This window comes from Suricata suricatta, chromosome 13 (assembly GCF_006229205.1).
Source record: "Suricata suricatta isolate VVHF042 chromosome 13, meerkat_22Aug2017_6uvM2_HiC, whole genome shotgun sequence".
Taxonomy (NCBI): domain Eukaryota; kingdom Metazoa; phylum Chordata; class Mammalia; order Carnivora; family Herpestidae; genus Suricata; species Suricata suricatta.
In genome coordinates, this window is record NC_043712.1 from 5,632,545 (window position 1) to 5,650,814 (window position 18,270).

Genomic DNA, 18,270 nt, shown 5'->3' on the forward strand with positions numbered 1-18,270 from the left:
TGCACGGTTCCTCACCATTAAGTCCTCTTTTACATTTTTTTAAAATAAACTACACCTTAGTCCATCAAGGATATGACATACATTTAACCAGTCACATTACTGGGCACTTGTGAACATTAAAAACATTTTTTTTAATGTTTTATTTATTTTTGAGAGAGAGAGAGAGACAGTGTGAGCAGGGGAGGGTCAGAGAGAGAGGGAGACACAGAATCGGAAGCAGGCTCCAGGCTCTGAGCTGTCAGCATGGAGCCCGACGCGGGGCTCAAACCCATGAACCGTGAGATCATGACCTGAGCCGAAGTCAGTCGCTTAACTGAGCCCCCCAGGCGCCCCCACTTGTGAACATTTAGAATGACTTCATTGGCGGGGGGAGCAGGCACCTGGCAGTCACAGTCAGGACAGCGTGCGACTCTTGATCTCAGTCAGGGTCGTGAGTTTCAGCCCCACATTGGGTTTGGAGATAACTTAATAAATGAATAAATAAGTAAATAATGTGATTTCATTAGGGCGAATTCCCAGAAGTAGAATTACTGAGTCAAGGCCTAGGGAACATGAGCTGGGCTCCTGATCACTGACAAATGCTAGAGAAGTCCAGGATAGCAGTTAACGTGTTCAGGGATTCTCAGCCGGCTGCTGTTTTTATGCATCTCAGAAGCACCCAGAAAACAGGTCAGAGTATTCGCGGCCTCTTCCTCCCTCGTGTGCTGCCAAAGTGTGTGTGCTTCTCACTAACCCGGCCAGAGGAAGGGGGTCCAGTGGTCAGAGCCCTTCACCACGCTGAGCATCACCAGCTTTGCCACTTGTTGACTGGGGACCCTGGTAATGTGCTGGTGTTTTTTAGTGGCGTCCCTGCAGCTCTGCTTCTGGAACTTTCCAGTGACTTGCCCCGGGCTCTCTTACCTCCTCTCAGTGTTTGCACAGATCACAAACTACGACCCTGTCCCCAGTGATTGTCAGGGGGTTTGAATGTGCAGGGACTTTTACTTCTAAACCATAGAGTTCTGTAAACTGGAATTCTTTGCAGCAAGCAAATTTTTGTAATCGGGAGAAAAAAGACAGAGAGGAGCCAGATAACCCAGTCATTAAAGTTGTAGGTTTAATTTTATCCACAATATATTTTTCTTAGGATTTTTTTTTTGAGTAATCTCTACGCCCACCGTGGGACTCGAACTCACCACTCTGAGACCAAGAGTTGCACGCGCCACCAACCGAACCAGCCAGGCGCCCCGGTTTTATCCATGATATTGAGTCAGGGGCTGAGGGGGGGTTGGAGATGGGTGAGTTTGCAGCCAGGAGCCCCCACCGGATCGTGCTGTGGCTCGTAGTTGTTGGGCCAATCGCCCCTACCCCGGAGCTACCCCGGGTCGCCCGCGACTGGATAGTAATCATGGGCAGCCTGGCAGTGGGCCAAAGCCGTGACTCCGAATAGCATCTCGGGTTAGCCCTCTTTTCCATCCAGCCTTAAACACATTTGGCTTCCTTTTATGTTAATAAAATAAAACATTGGGGCGCCTGGGTGGCTCAATGAGTTAGGCATCTGTCTATTTTTTTTTTTAAGTTTTATTTATTTCGAGAGAGACAGGGAGCGAGCAGGAGACGGGCAGAGGGAGAGGAAGAGAGAGATCCCAAGCAGGCCCCGCACTGTCCGCGTGGAGCCCCGTGCGAGACTCAAACTCATGAACAGCGAGATCCTGACCTGAGCCAAAGCCAGGAGTCTGTGGCCTGACTGACGGAGCCATCCAGGCGCCCCAAGAATCCAATTTTTGATTTCGGCTCAGGTCATGATCTCGTGGTTTGTGAGATCAAGCCCCGCTTGGGATTTTCTCTCTCTCTCTCTCTCTCTCTCTCTCTCTCTCTCTCTCTCTCTCTCTCTCCCTCTCTGTGCCCCTCCCCAACTCATGCTCTTTCTCTCTCTCTTCAAATAAATAAAAAATATTTTTTAAAATCTTTAAAAAGAAATAAATGAATAAAACAATGAAGTAAGACATCAGAAGCACAGGTGCTTGGAGAACACTTGTTTGAGCGCCCGGGGGTCACTGTCAAATATTCCTCTCTGCTGTTCCCAGAGTTTGGCTAGTAGAGGATGGGCCTTTCGAATTTGTTCTGCTACGTGCTTTTAACGAAGGAAAAGATGCTGCAGTAAATGGTTTCTTCCTTAAGGAAGAGAGTGCCTGTCGATCAGGGAGGTCTGAGGTCATTTAATTTTTTACCAAAAAACGAGCAAATCTATTAACAGCAAATCTATAAATGGAACGAGTGCATATTTGCCCATTTTTGTGAAAAGGTCAAAAGCCACGAGCAGCTGATGAAAGACCAGAGGGTGTAAGTTGTTAAGCAGGTGCACCGGGCTGCCCGCGTGAACGCGACACCGTACATTCTCGGCTCGTGACGACCCCAGGGGTGTCCTTCTCTCCCTGAGTGTCTGAAATGCTAAGGGAGAGAAAATAACACTCAACTGAACACCAAGTAGCTCACACATTTTGGCCGGTGCTGATAATCCAAATTTAACTCAATGGATTACAGTATTTTTATCTTCAAACCCATTAGGATTTAGAAGCCTTGGACTGCAGTGCAGTTTCTAAAATATTGCTTTCTTTATTTAGAAACTCCAACTCTGATCTTTTAGGGCCACCGAGCTGTATTTCCGTAGGACATTGGAGGGACTGTATCAGGAAACCGCCAGGCCATGAAGTCATGGTCGAGCGGTGCACGCTCAGGCCTGTGCGGATTTATTCAGGGAGATTCCCCAAGGGTCGGTCAAAGAAATTCTCAGAGTTTAAATTCAGCCTTTCTGATTGACAGTGAAAGTGGTCTAGATCTTATTCAAAGATGTCTGTGATTTACAGCCTCAGGCACTTGTGGTCATTCTGGACTTTTTTAGAATATTTTCTCTAAATTCTGTGACTGACTCACATGCACAAAAAAAATCCTCTGAACTTCTGCCCCTCGGTCGTGTTGCTTTAAGATGCGTTGCCTTGTCTTCTTGGAATGAGAACTTTAATTGAATTGCAAGATGCAGCTTATGGTCTGGTTTGGGAAGGAAGTACCTCTTTAAGATAATAGTCGCTATTTTTAGACTGACTTAGAGAGAGAAGTAAGGATGCTTCTGATCTTCATTTAGCCTGAGAGCGGGGCATACCCTCTCACAACTTCTAGCTCTTCAATTGGTGACTCCAGATAAGATTTTGAAAGCACGTTGAAAGATATCTTTAAAAATGTTGTCAATACGTAATCATGAGTAACTGACCAGACCCTAGTTTTAGAGAAAGACTCTGAAGTTCATTGCAAACTAAACCTAACAGCTTATTCATCAAAAATAGATTTTTCTGTAGTGAACTTGGTCAGAACAATCGTCCATTCCCCGGGCCCGGGATTCAAAAGTGGGAATTAATTCAAAGCAGCTGGATTCAGGGATTGAGAAGAGCATCTTGTGTCCCTGCTGTGGTCTTGCAGACTTTGATGTGACAGTATTTTAAGTGGTTCACTATCCTTTTAGTTAAAGGGTGGGGAGGGAGAACGGGAGGGAGAGACTGTAGGGAAATTCCTACAAACTATGTAGGAACACATAGACTTTGCAGTCTCCTATCCATGTTTCTGCATTCAGGAAAAACTCCCAGGGGCGCCTGGATGGCTCAGTCGCTTGAGCGTCCAACTGTTGAGTCCAGCTCAGGTCACGATCTCATGGGGGCGGGATGAGCCCGTGTGTGGGCAGAGCCTGATTGGGATTCCCCCGCCCCCCCCCACCTCCGGGCCCTCCCACTCCCTCTTGAAATAAATCAAGTTGAAAGGAAGTGGGGGAGGGGGGAGAAAAACTCCCCAAGAGCTCATTCTTCTCTAATTTAAAAGGTAGACCCACTCCCTCGAATGCACCTTGATCTGGGGTTTTTCCCGCCGCTCAGCCAGCCTTCCGGGCCAGTTTTATACGTGTGACTCCTGATTTCAGCTTCCTCCACGGTTCCCATCCCGTGGCCCCGAGTTCTGATTCAGGATTTCCGCAGATAAAGCACGTCAAGGGCATCGGGAAACTATCCTGAGTGCACAGGCCTCGGCAAGTAATTCTATAACCCACGTGCCCACACTCTTCTTGGGGCTTTGGGGGAACTGCGGAGACGCGGTGGTGGGGTCCCCCGGCAGGGCGCCGCCTGTTCGCACGAGTAAAACGTTTCACGGTTAGTGGGATGGTTTATCGTCAGGACTGATTCTGCTTGCGGCGTGCGTGCCCACGTACGTACGCACGGACCCGTACGTGCATACAGACGACGTCCGGCTCTGTGTTTCAGAACTGAAGCTATTTTAAACATTCACCAGGGGCGCCTGGGCGGCTCACTCGGTTAAGCGTCCGACTCTTGGTTTCAGCTCCGGTCATGATGGTTCGTGGGTTCAAGCCCGGGGACGGGCTCCGTGCCGACGGTGCAGAGCCTGCTTGGGGTCCCCTCTCCCCCTTTCTCTCTCTGCCCCTCCCCTGCTCATGCTCCCTATTCCTGCCTCTCTCAGAATAAATAAGCCTTAAAAAAATAAAAATTCACCAAGTTACAATAACTTCTCCAAAATAGATGAGGGGACCCCCATCTTGTTTACAAAGGACGTGAAGAAACGCCCCCGCCCCCGCCTTGGGGTTTTGTGAGGAAGGTATGTAAATGAAATAGTGAATTTTTTAGAAGTTTGAGGTCTACCTGGGAATTTCCTTGGGTTTTTTCCCCCCCGTATCCACAACGAAGTGATAAATGATACAACTCTTAGGTAATTGAAAGAGTTAAAAGGATTTTTGTGCTGGAAGCATTTAGGGACAGATGGCATGCGCGTGGGGGGACCAGCCGTTATTTAAACAGGGGGCTGGTGTCCCTTGGAAAGGCATGGGTTGTTAAGGGGGGCTGGGATCTCAACGTTTTGGGGACCAGATTAAAATATTTACTAGTGGACACGGTAGAAGCAGAAGCCAGAGCAGATGGTCAGGAAGGGAGTTAACAAGCTACTGACAAAGAGGAAGAACATGGCAGTGGAAGTAACCAGCGGAACATGAGAAGTGGAGAAACGGTTTTGAGATCCCTAAAAGCCTTGAGAAACGAAAAAGCCCCAGGGAATAGGGAAATCAGTTTGGAAATACTCATATCGTTAACCTTCGTTGGAGAAGAAAATAAAGGAAGCAAGCTCTGAGTGACCACCTTGGGCTTTCGCTGACGGGCGCAGATGAGTCAAATGTGTCCAGGAAGTGAAGCGTCAGGTGAAGCCCGCAGGTCACAGAGGCAGGAAGCCGAAAAGAACCTCAAGGGGCTACATGTCTCCTATTAGGCGGTTCCCACCCTCAGACAGAGGCTGGGGCATTGTTCTTGCGTGTGAACCTGTCTGTGTTCTCTCTTGTCCTTTTGAAAGACGTTGGGTTTAGTGGCACAAAGCAAAAGAGAACACAGACAAGAAAGGTCCCTGGGTTTTGTTGGAACAGGGCCCTCTTTCTGGTGTGGCTTTGGCCCTGGGTGGCAGCTGGTCAAGTCTCCTGCAGGCGAAGGCACCGCTCCGTCTGGCCACGGCGAGCGTTTCCCGTCCGTGAAGCTCAGGCTGTGATGGAGATTCACGAGGTCACATTTCTCAAGATACCTTGAAAGTGCTAGATGAATCCACGGTGGGACCACCAGCGTGACCATCGGTGGTATTTCAGTGGATGGCTTCCCCGTTTACAGACATTCTTGTTTGAGCTTTAAAATAATGATAATAATAGTAATAATAATAATAATTAATAATATTGATTCTGCAGTTCATCAATGATTGCCCCTTTCTTGTAGGTGTGGGATTAACCAAACAAAACACACAAAGAGGGTGCTACATTTAATGCTTCTTTAAACTATGTTCTTTTTTAAAAAAATTATGTTTATTTTTGAGAGAGAGAGAGAAACAGTGTGAGTAGGGAGGGGCAGAGAGAGAAGGAGACACAGAATCCGAAGCAGGCTCCAGGCCCTGAGCTGTCAGCACAGAGCCTGACGCGGGGCTCAAACTCACGAACTGTGAGATCATGACCTGAGCCGAAGCCAGCCTCTCAACCGACTGAGCCCCCTAGGCGCCCCTAAACTGTATACTTTAAACTATATACTAAAAGTAAACATCTGGGCACCTCCATGGCTCAGTCAGTGAGCATGTAACTCTTGATCTCTGGGTTGTGAGTTCAAGCCCTGAGTTTGGTATAAACATTACTTAAAAAACTTTAAGTAAAAATGATCATCCACATGGTGGTGAGTTTTAGAATGATCCATAGAAATCAGTGATTCATATGCCTTTTTAATTCATGAACTCCATTGAGAATTGAATTAAAAAATTATGGATTCCTCCATCCCCTCATCAAAAAAAAACACCTATCTATCTATCTAGATACATATAGAAGCACAGGTTCCCACGAGGGCCATCGAGGTAACATAAATATGTAACCTGAGCCAAGGGCAGACGGTGCAGAAGAGTGGCGCGTGCGTTGAACTAGAAAGCAAGGCCAAGTTAAGACAACAGAGCGCGGTGGGGGTTGTGGGAAAGTGGGGTGCACGTCCTTACCCAAGCTAAGTTCAAATTCTAAACAATTTCTAGAAAATAGCACCTGCCGCATGTAACCCATTTGCGGTCAGTTTGACTGCAGCCCCTCCGGTTTGCAATCCGAGGCCCTTTCATGTACTTACTAAACATGGGGGTGTTCTCATTTCCGGGCCCCCAGGCGCGCCAGCAAGCTCAGGTGCGGCACCAAATGGCCGAGGACAGCAGAGCCGATTACTCGTCGATTCTCCAGAAATTCAACCGCGAACAGCACGAGTACTACCACACTCACATCCCCAACATATTCCAGGTAAGTGACTCCGACCTCCGACGCAGGCTTTGCCTCGACAGCCGCGGGGCTCTGGAATCGTGGCGGCTGGGCGTGTATTCTGAATGTTTGCACAGATTTCTAAAGCGCCTCGAACTAAAGCCATTTTTTAAAGCGTCCAGATCAAGCCCTGACTGGCACAAAGGTGAAATAGAATATTAACCTCAAGGTTAATCAGTGGCCTTCCCAGATGTCCTCGGTTGACACCTGCAGCTTTCCTTGGCCACTTTTAGAATTGACGATTGGGAGCCTAGTGCCGCTTTTTGCTGAAAGGACAATTCTGGTTATAAAAATGCCAATTTAACTTTGGGAGTCCTAGCAGAATCTCTGGGGTTGTAGCATTTGAAGGACAGAACTTTTCTTTGGATTGTTTTTCTTTGGGCTACGGTGGGGTGTCAGAGACGGTACGCAGAAAGATGTATATGTGTTCTCCCGCTTTGGGAATCTTTACAACCCTGTTAGTTGTAGGGAAAATAGCAATCATTTGCCTCTTAACGTCCACACACAGCAAGCAAGAAGCTCCAGTTTGTAGAAAGAAGGTACACTAGTTGCATCTCAGCCTGTGTCGGGTTGAGGCAATTAACTAACACCAGGCTTTTGGTAAAGATCAAGGGGATCAGAGGCAGGAAAGATGTTTGAAATGTATCACCAAGCGACATTAATGATAAAAGCACTTGAGTTTGGGGTTCTCACTGTAATTGGAATGGAATCCTACAAAGTACGATGAAACCTTGGTTTGCGAGCATAATTCATTCCAGAAGCATGCTTGTAATCCAAAGCGCTCGTATATCAAAGTGAATTTTAAGAATCATTGGCTCAGTTGTGATCATGTGACACTTGGTGTCGCAGACTACTTGTCTGCAAGGCATAGCTCATTTATGAAGTTAAAATTTATTTGACATGTTTGCTCATCTTGCGGAGCACGCGCAGAGCAAGTTACTTGCTATCCAAGGTTTTCCCGTATACATGTGGGCAGCCTAACGATTCATAAAGTGTGTGTAGAGCTGGCCGATGTGGAGGCAAGAATCCTAACGGTTGTCTAGCTCTAACCCTGTCGATTCGCCTATTCTCCTAGACTATTTGCTAGAGGTTAATAGTGCCCCTGAAGACAGCTTCCGTAAGTAGTAGTGGACCACGTTAATTTCCTACAAAATCTAATGTTGCAGAAAATACAGGAGATGGAGGAACGGAGGATAGTGAGGATTGGGGAGTCGATGAAGACCTACGCGGAGGTCGATCGGCAGGTGATTCCGATCATTGGGAAATGCTTGGATGAGATAGTAAAGGCGGCCGAATCGATCGATCAGAAGAATGTAAGTATCGTAGCTCGGACTTCATTTACAACCAGATATTTCTGGTCCCGTTATTTCTTCACCGCTGTCTCCGGGGACCTCACCGGGTCACCTCTCGATGGGGAGTCGCTTGCGGGAGTCAGCAGGACTTGGAGCCCTCGTATCACTGCTTTAGAGTGTTCTCTTCATGCCCTCGGGGTTTTGGATTCAGCTCTCAAATTTCTCCTGTGGGAGACACAGCGAAGTCTGAGACCTTGCAGAACTAAGCGGTTTTCTTGTTGGTTGGCTGAGTAACCCCCCAAATTGGGATCTGGTTCTTTAAGGCACTAGTGACATTTCGGGCCTGGTAACTTTTTATTGTAGGGGCCCGTCGTGGGCACGGAAGGGTGTTTAGCAGCATCTCTGGCTTCTACCCACCAGACGCCTGGAACACCCCTTCCCAAGCTGTAATGGTCAAAAGTGTCTCTGGACATTGCCAGGTGTCCCCTACAGGGCAGTACGTCTCCGTCCGAGAACACTGCTTAGGGCCAATGTCATCATTCAGATTCCTTTCCTAGAAACCTATTTTCCCCTCAATAAAAATATCAACTAGAACACCAGCATAGGCCTTTACAAACATTTATTAATTTGCAAAACCAAATATTTAACAAACAGCGATGTCGTAAGTCTTCCTTGTCATAGGAGAGTCTTAAAGTGAGTCCAAGTGGGGTCCCTGGGCGGCTCAGTTGGTTAAGCATCTGACTTTGGCTCAGGTCATGATCTCACGGTTCCTGGGTTCGAGCCCCGCATCGGGCCCTGTGCTGACAGCTCGGAGCCTGGAGCCTGCTTCCGATTCTGTGTCTCCCTCTCTCTGTGCCTGTGTTCTCTTTCTCTCTCTCTCAAAAAAAATAAACATTAAAAAAGAAAAGAAAAAACGGGGGGGTCAGTTCTATTGAACCTTGACTTTTTTCCTTAGCTTAATGACTTCTGGCATTGACTAAAATCTGAAACAAGCCTGGTGTTAATTTCCTATATCAGAAGCTTGGAAATTTCCTTTTCCTTGATATCTCACAACTTTATCCAATCAAGTCTGAATGATGGTTTCCCTTCATCGGTTTTATCTCGGAAATTGTGACCCCGCCCTGTATTGATAGGATATCGCTCCCATTGTGGGATTCTTGTTTTCCATTGTATCGCTGAGAATCCTTTCTCACCTATGACCTTTATGTTGCTAAATCCAAGGGTCTTTCCTGGGTCTTCCTTCAAGTTCTTACTCAAGTACCTGAGGTATTAGTAGCACCGCCCCCCACTCTGCCACCCCCCACCTGCTCTTCCTTGACGGGATTTCCGGGGAACCCCACTGTGATGGCTTTTCTCTTCCTCCTTGCCTCAGTCCCCTTTGCCAGCTCTTGGTTTTTTTCTTCTTACCATTGAACTCGGAAGTACCCCCCGTTAGAGAAACGTTGACGGTTATAAAATTGTCCCCTGAACATTCGCCGAACACCGACTTCCTTCCCTGTGTGGTGAGCTCCCCGTAACCGAGGAGGACCTTGGACGCAGAGGGGCTGCGGCCCTGCCCAGGGCCACGTGGTGGATGTGTCCAGCTGGCTCCAAACCCGTGTTCCCTCCCTTACACCCCACCGCCTTGTTCTTTTTATTTCTAAAACAAGCCGCGTTCCTGGCACACGTCTGGATCTGCTCACTCGGTCCCAAGTGCCAGGCACAGTTCTAAAGACGGAGACAGACACGGGGCGCTTGGGTGGCTCAGTCGGTTAAACCTCCGACTTCGGCTCAGGTCATGATCTCACGTTCATGGGTTCGAGCCCCGGGTCAGGCTCTGTGCTAACCTCTAGCTCAGAGCCTGGAGCCTGCTTCCGGTTCTGTGTCTCCTTCTCTCTCTGCCCCTCCGCCTCTCATGCTCTGTCTCTTTCTGTCTCAAAAATAAATAAAACATTAAAGAATAAAAAAATAAAGATGGAGACAGGCAGTAACAAAATAAATGAGAACCTTGTTTAGAGTGTTAAAACAGGAGGAGCACGGAGCACCCGGCTGGCTTAGTCAGTTGACCATCTGACTCTTGATCTCGGCTCACATCATGATTCCAGGGTCGTCGGTTCGAGCCCCGCATCAGGCTCTGTGCTGTGCAGGGAGCCTACTTAAGATTCTCTCTCTCTCTCTCTCTCTCTCTCTCTCTCTCTCTCTCTCTCTCCCCCCCCCCCCGCCCCTCTCCCCAGTTTGTGTGCTCGCGCTCTCTCTCTAAAATAAATAAAATGGAAAAAACAAACCCACAAAACACCAGGATGAGCATTTGGGGGGAAATGAGGTAGGAAAGGGTGCCAGGAAGTGCCTGTGGGGTCTTCTACCAAGGACTTACATTTGAGCAAAGACTTGAAAGAGGTGATCACTTATTTAACTGGGAGAGGAGGTCAGACTGCCCCCAGCTCTCCCACAAACCGATGGCCCCTGTCCCCCCAATCCAGTGTCAGAATCATGATCACATAAGCGTTCCCACCGGTTTCTTTATGTGAGGTTAGTTTCCACTTATTTTCAAACGACTGTGTTTTCCCCGCTAGTGCGCCGGGCTTGCGGCCCTGACGCTGCCAGTGCACGTCTGACCGCGTGTAACGGGAACAGCAGTGTCCCACGCAAGATGGAGTGTTTCTCCTCTCATGTAAAGGGTGTCTGTCTGTGACAGAGGGTCCGCGGCCCGGACGGATGTCTAAGTCCTCAGGGACCCAGGCTCCTCTCAGGCCACAGCTTCTGATGATGTGACCTTCAAACTCAGTGTGGCCCCTGGAGCTCCAGCCATCACATCCAGCTTCTAGAAAGCAGAACATAGACAGGGGCCCACGCCGTCCCTTAAAGAGTCGACATCCAGTGACACGCTGTCCTGTCTGCATCTCAGAGGTCAAAACTTGGATGGCCTGGGGCGCCTGGGGGGCTCAGTCATTTACGTGACCAACTTCAGTTCAGGTCATCATCTCACGGTTCGTGGGTTTGAGCCCCGCGTCAGGCTCTGTGCTGACGGCTCAGAGCTTTGAGCTTGGTTCCAATTCTGTGTCTCCCTCTCTCTCTGCCCCTCCCCTGCTCACTCTCTCTTTCTCTCTCTCTCTCAAAAATCAAATAAAGATTTAAAAAATATTTTAAAAAAGAATAATAAAATTGAGATCTTTCCAGGGGTGCCTGGGTTGTTCAGTCAGTTAGTTAAGTGTCTGACTTTGGCTCAGGTCATGATCTCGGGGTTTGAGGATTCGAGCCTCTCATTGGGTGCAGTCTGCTTGGGACTCTCTCTGCCCCATCACCGTATTCTCTCTCTCAAAATAAATAAATAAACTTTAAAAAAAATCAATCGAGATATTTCTAGATTGTCTTCTCTATAGGTTTAAAAAATTTTTTTAAATGTTTGTTTATTTTTAAGAGAGAGCGAGACAGTGTGAGCAGGGGAGGGGCAGAGAAGAGAGGGAGACACAGGATCCAAAGCAGCTCCAGGCTCTGAGCTGTACAGAGCCTGACGTGGGGCTTGAAGTCATAAACTGTGAGATCATGATCTGAGCCGAAGCCGGTCGCTTACCTGACGGAGCCACCCGGGCGCCCCCCAGAACGCTCTATGCTATCTGTCTATGACAACCGTAGTTGTGACTGCCTCACACGTGTGTCTGGACCACCTGACCCTGAGGAGACGGGGCACCTAGAGTTCCTAGCAGAGCGCACGCCGTGGAGTTCGTTGGTTGGTTCAGCAGACATTTATTGCATACGGTTCTCACCAGGCACCATCTAGGGTCTGAGGACACAGTAGAGGAAAAGCAGGAGGGAGCCTACATTTGGGACTACGAGCAAATGCGTCCGTAGGAAAAATCGTGCAATCAACTAAAATCCCTGAACCACAGTGAACCAAAGAAATTAGAATGATTATCTCCTCTCTGCTTTGACTTTGGGGATGCCGAATGACCTGGGGAGTTTCTGGTGCGGAGTTTGTATTTCTGTATTTTTCAAGGGAATTGCATAATAGTGGTTCCTTTTCCCCTGCTTTTAGCCAAGTCATTCTTCCTTAATATTTGTTTCACCGTACGTGGACAGATGGTTATTAATTGTATCTTCCCATCTCAATTAGACATATACCTTTATGAATTGTACTTATTCTTTCTTATTATAAAGATATTTCTAGAGCGGCGCCTGGGTGGCTCAGTCAGTCAAGCGCCCGACTCTTGATTTCAGCTCAGGTCGTGAGCTTCAGATTCGTGAGATTGAGCCCCACGTCGGGCTCTGCACGGACTGCACAGAGCCTGCTTGGGATTCTCACGCCCCCTCTCTCTCTGCCCCTCTCCTGCTCACACACACTCTTCCTCTCAAAAGAAATGTTCAAAAAATACATATGTATTACTAGAAAGAATCTGTTATTAATCAATATAGATATAATTCTGTAGGTCTGGAGATTAAATTATTTACACTTATCATCTACATGATCATAATTCATTATGTAAAACGCATTTACACGTATTCAAATGCATTTGTGTTTGGTGGGTGTCATTTCAGGATTCACAGCTGGTAATAGAAGCGTACAAGTCCGGGTTTGAGCCTCCCGGCGACGTTGAATTTGAGGATTACACTCAGCCCATGAAGCGCACCGTGTCGGATAACAGTCTCTCGAACTCCAGAGGAGAAGGCAAAGCAGAGCTCAAATTCGGTGGCAAATCCAAAGGAAAGTTATGGCCATTCATCAAAAAAAATAAGGTACTGATGGTTGGACCGAGGGTGAATGGAGTTTTAGGAAGTGCAGAGATTTTTCACTTTCTCTGTTAGTCTTTAAAACAAGCAAAGAATTTCGACAGAATGCAGAATGCAGAAAAAAGAAAAGCTAGCGTGCTGTTTTATGTTACGCCATGATCTCTCTTTGGTGGTGGAAACTTTGCCATGGCCATTTGTCTGATTTCAGATGCATTGCCACTTGCACCGTGTCACCCACACTAATACTGACCTCTACTGACCTCTCAGCCATTTCCCGTCATGCCCTTCCCTGCTCAGTCTCCCAGACGCCTGGTCTCCTCGGCCAGGGGAGGGGATACCGCGCAGAATTGCAATAACCATGTCTCAGCAGACCTCATTGGAGTCATTTCCATGGGTTCATAACCTGGTGTCCAACTCCCGTTAACCTGTGTGTATCCACGATCATGTCGCGTTTTCTTTCGATAGTGTGACGCGTGGGCGCATGGCAGCTCTAACCTGGGCATCAGATGTGGTCAAGGCCGTAGCATTGCTTTCGCCTCAGGATAACTTAGCTGTTTAATTTGGAAAGGGCCGTCTTGCGCTTGTGGCCACCCAAGCATTTCAGGTCCTTCGTCTCCTCCCATCAAGCTCTGTTAGCGGAGGCGGGTTAGAAGCCTTTCCCCTTGGGGCTGTGGCTGGTTTAGCACAACTGACCAGAAGCCCCCGTTTGCATGCGGCAAGTCTGCGCTGAGCTTCTGGTCAGAGATTTCTTGCTTTTCTTCCGTCGCTTTAACTTACTAACCCTCCCATTTTCGTCATACTCTACGTCATGTTTTCTTTTGGACCATGGCCGAAATGTTTAATCGTTTGTGTTTGACTTGCTTTGGATTTCAAATATTATTTGATGCTTATTTTTGTTTTGTGTCTTATCTTCTTGTTTCTGATTTTACTCTGTCACTGCTCCATCTCTTACATGTAGCTTATGTCCCTTTTAACATCCCCCCATCAGCCTCCCCCTCCTCCCCCTGCCTCTTCCTCACCCTCTGCTGTTCCCAACGGCCCCCAGTCTCCCAAGCAGCAAAAGGAACCCCTCTCCCATCGCTTCAACGAGTTCATGACCTCCAAACCCAAAATGCACTGCTTCAGGAGCCTAAAGCGTGGGGTAAGTTCTGCTCCGGAATCCTGTCTCTCGCGTGTGCTTTGGGTTGCATGTTTCACTCTGCATAACTTACTTGGTTGGTGAATGAGTCCATTGTGTTTTCCCATAACGTGAAACTGTGAGGACCTATGATTCATCAGAGCTAGAAAGAAGAACAATAGAGAGAGGGGAGAAGAAAGGAGGAAGCAGAATGGATGGAAAGAAGAAGAGAAAGCCAGCCAGCCCAGGGTTCTGGCTGCCTTCAGCGCGTTTCAGAAGGACTTTTCTCCACTTCCCTTTTAAAACATCTAAGTCATTAATATTTTACCAAAAAAGGAAACCTGGATTCGGTTTCCAAAGCCAGTGGCAGACGAGATGAGGAATTGGAAGTCACTGTGTGCCCTGCTTGTTAATTACCAAAGCAACTGAGCGTCAGCGAGATACTTCTCGCTGGGCTAAGCCTCCGGGTTCCGAGGGGGAAATGCCATGAGCTTACAGCGGTTTCTTTAGCTGTTTTGGTGAACTGACAAGGTGGTGATAAAGCGTCTGTTGATTGGAAAAGGCCGAATGCGGTCTTTGTCTTTAAAGGGGTGAAAATAATAAGCGGCTGACGCTGACGGAGCGCCTATGACGTCCCAGACCCTGTTCTGGGCGATCATTGACTTCCCCTTCCACTGCCTACGAACCCGGGTCCTGAGATTTCCGTACTTTACCGGTAGGAAAGCTGAGGCAGAAAAAGATGAATTTAGGACGATGGCGAGCCAGGATGGAAGCCGGAGAGCCTGCTCATCACACGCTGAGGTTTTGTGACATCCACGTTCAGGGAGGGTCTGTCACACTGAGGCTGACTCTCAGGTGGATGTCATTTACACTCTAGTTGGCCACTCTGACCACCACTGCCCGGCTTAACTCATACGCTTTGTGGAATTGATCCAGTAACCCAGAGCAGATACCAGTTAGTTTACGGGAAAAGATTGGAATAGAGGCGGGGTAGCCTCCCAGATAAATCTAGCTGATCCGTGTACTCTAAGCCACGCCCCCCCAGCGCTCCACGTCACCAATGATGAAGCGAGGCAGTTAAGAGCAAGAAGACACACAGCCCCTTGACACACCCAGTGAGGTCTTCTCTCCTGACCTTTGCTAGTGGGGTGTATTCTTGTACCAAAGTAATTTTTACTCTTCGCCTCCTTTGGATAAAAAGAAATGTAAGGATATAATAGCTGAGTCGTTGCCTTTTAAAGCAAGGGCAGCACATCTGCCAAAATTGGAACCATGCTGAGGTCAGCATGGTCCCTGTGCAGGGGTGACACCCAGAGTCACAAAACGGTCCGTTTTTTAAAAATGTTTGTTTATTGTTAGAGAGAGAGCACAAGCAGGGGAGGGGCTGAGAGAGAGTCGGAAAGAAACAGAGCATGAGCAGGGGAGGGGCAGAGGGAGGGGGAGACACAGAATCCGAAGCAGACTCCAGGCTCCGAGCTGTCTGCACAGAGCTCAACACGGGGCTCGAACTCACGGACCACACGATGTGACTGGAGCCGAAGTCGGATGCTTAACCGACGGAGCCACCCAGGCGCCCCTAAGCGTTCCATGTTTTTAAAATAAATACATAAATAGAACGAGGCACAATCCCCATTTCTTTATATGCAGAGTGTGTTTCGTAAGGGAATCTCAATGTTTCGTGCCCAGAATCCATATTGTTGGTGGAATTATCTTGTCCTAAGGTTACCCAGCGGGTCAGGTGAAGAATTAGAAATGTAACCACCTCGAGATTTCCGGAGAGCCGTTGTTAGGGGGCAGAGGATAGCACCGGAAGTAGATGACGGATCTCGTGGAGCCTGTAATGAGACCCCAATTCCTCACTCAGTGAGGCTGGCTTTTCAGAACTCCCCATCCGTCCCGCTCACTCCTGGAAGAATTCCCAACATCTCCAGGGGGATTCTGCTCACCCGTGAATTTGTCCGTTACCTGTAAGTCAGCTAACCCGTCTAGGCCATTTCCAAAACTGTTACAGAGCGCCCCTTCATTCCATTTATCACCGGTGCCTCTGCAGGGTCTTTTGGAGTCTCCTCATGGACTATGTCGAATATCCGTGATCATTTTCCGTTTGTTTCTGTGTCTGTTCCGTTCTCTCCACACCACACAGTCTGTCCGTTGCAAATGGTTTCCGAGTCTGTTTCACGATGTTCTCTGAATGTTTAGGAAAAGACCAAAGAATGTCAGCAATCAACCAGTGCATGGGAACGGTGGCTAGGAAAAATGGAACACTTAAAACAGTGGCATGAGCAACCGGCTGTTATGATGATTGAAAGGAGTGTCCCTTTTCAAAAAAATCATAACCAGCAAAATGCATTTTTATTTCTTACTCTTTCCATCTGTGCTCAGCAAAAGCTCCGTTACAAAATTTGTTTCCTAAATAGTGAGTGTTTTCCTGGGAGTTAACGCACACATATACAGACTGGAAGTGTTAGGAAGTAAATAGAAACATATTTCTGCCTCCCTCATTTTTGGTCAGTCTGCTCTTAGCGAGGGTCAGATTGGATGACTGCTCCTTCAGGAAGGAGCAGTGAACAAAAGAGAAAAGGAAAAGGAAGTGCATGATAGAAGATTAGGAAGTTCAAAAATTAAAAAAAACCAAAATTGTAAAGTTTGGGGAAATAAATCGGATTTTAAAGCAGCCTCAACAGGGAAAACACATGCCTTGCAGGATTCATATGAAAGTGAGACGGTCCCTGTGGCCCTTTCGTTTCTTCCTCCTTTTTAACTTTAAGACGATTGTACTAAAGACAGGAAGCGTGTTGTAGAATAATATGCCTGTGATTCTGACATGTCTTTTAACTTACATGTTTTGCAGCTCGCAGATCCAGATTTCAATCCTCTGTTTCTATGATCATGTATAAATCGTATGCAGGCGTTTCTTAGCGTAGCTGATTTTGGTTCTAAATAATTACACAGGCGAAAATAGTTTTTTGTAAGCCTTTGGCGTCTGTACGAAAATGTTGTTTCACTGGACATTTCTGAAGTATGCCCCCTGAGCACAATTAGCCATTTTTTCATCTTTATGTAAGAAAAATGAAGCTAGATAGTATGGTCTCAGTTTGCCATTTGCAGGTGTAAATCTTAAATTAAGATTTCTTTCCCTGGTCTGGGCAAGGGCCTTCTAAATCTAAAATACGGGTGTGTCTTCCCCGACATTTTACTGGAAAAATCCCATCAAAGTTGATGACAAGATGTGGAAAGTCCTTACCGATGATTTGTCAGATGTTAACAGTTTTATGGTTACTTTGGCTTTTATTTATTGTATCTCGTTCTCTTGCTGACTGTTGGCAGACTCAGTCTTTCTGTTTTCACAAAGAACTCATGAAGAGGACACTAGGGAAGCCCACGTGTGCTTTTGAAGCTAGGGACTATGTTGTAAGTTTCCATGTGACGGCCAGGTCGCACAGTCACGCCACAGGCACTAACCCCTATGACAGCACCAAGACGGGGGACCCAGCCATGAAATTCTCCACGGGTGGAGCTCCTTCAATTGGGGAGGGTTGGTGGAAAAAGGAACCAACTTCCCAACAACCGAACTGCCTGAAAATGCCAATGAGCCGAGCTCGGCTCCCCCCTCCCCTTCACTGATTGTGACTGCCGTCCAAGACGGTGTCCCTGGGTGTGCCCTTACGGCTGAGCGTCACCCACAAACACAGCTACAGAGCGTGGTCAGAGAAGGACACTCTTAACGGACGGCAGTGGCACTGCAGGAGGACCCACGATCCCATTTGAAGCAGGTGGATCCGCACGGGGGTCATGCCCTAGAGCCTGGAGAGCCAGAACGGTCACTGAGACACGAGCGAGGTCAGAGTTAGTAACGTGACTTTCCACACTGACTCATGTTTCTGTTCACCGTCCCCTCTCTTCGTCCTTGAGGTTAGTACCTGCGGCTGCGCAATAACACATGGACCCGCTAGCGCTGTGTCCCCTCATGTGTTATTGACCCGTGTGGCTTCCGAGGCTCCGTTCCCGTTGCCTGAAACTGACCGCTTCTTAGTTCCGCACCGTCTCGCAGCGCACCTAATGCCGTCTTTGGAAAGGAGTCTCTTAAATGGTTCGGTTTCTGATTGTCAGCCATCTAAGGGGCTGGCCCACAGCCTGTGACCAAAGCCGGTCTGTTACGGTCGTTACCGGAACACCAGGCCCCGTGCTGGTGTTTCCTGTAGATTACCCCTCCCTGTCCACCTGGGAAAATCAAATTTGTCTTGAAAATTCGGGATTTTCCTCCGGGTGCTCGGATTGATTTTCAGTCCTAATGACTCGTTTTTATTACGAAGTGGTACTAC

The 18,270-nt window shown here is 47.8% G+C and overlaps 1 protein-coding gene across 9 annotated transcripts in view; it reads left to right on the forward strand.

Annotated features, from left to right (window-relative positions):
• Window positions 1-18,270, forward strand: part of FNBP1 (formin binding protein 1) — a 140,484-nt gene that overhangs the window by 100,132 nt on the left and 22,082 nt on the right. For 2 of the 9 annotated variants that reach the window (XM_029919382.1, XM_029919373.1), the window contains exons 7-11: window positions 6,689-6,817; window positions 8,002-8,148; window positions 12,640-12,837; window positions 13,790-13,972; window positions 17,276-17,359. In XM_029919382.1, coding sequence (XP_029775242.1) covers window positions 6,689-6,817; window positions 8,002-8,148; window positions 12,640-12,837; window positions 13,790-13,972; window positions 17,276-17,359 — 741 coding nt within the window. The remainder of the gene's footprint in view (window positions 1-6,688; window positions 6,818-8,001; window positions 8,149-12,639; window positions 12,838-13,789; window positions 13,973-17,275; window positions 17,360-18,270) is intronic. The other 7 variants (XM_029919374.1, XM_029919376.1, XM_029919378.1 and 4 more) reach the window with 4 other exon arrangements.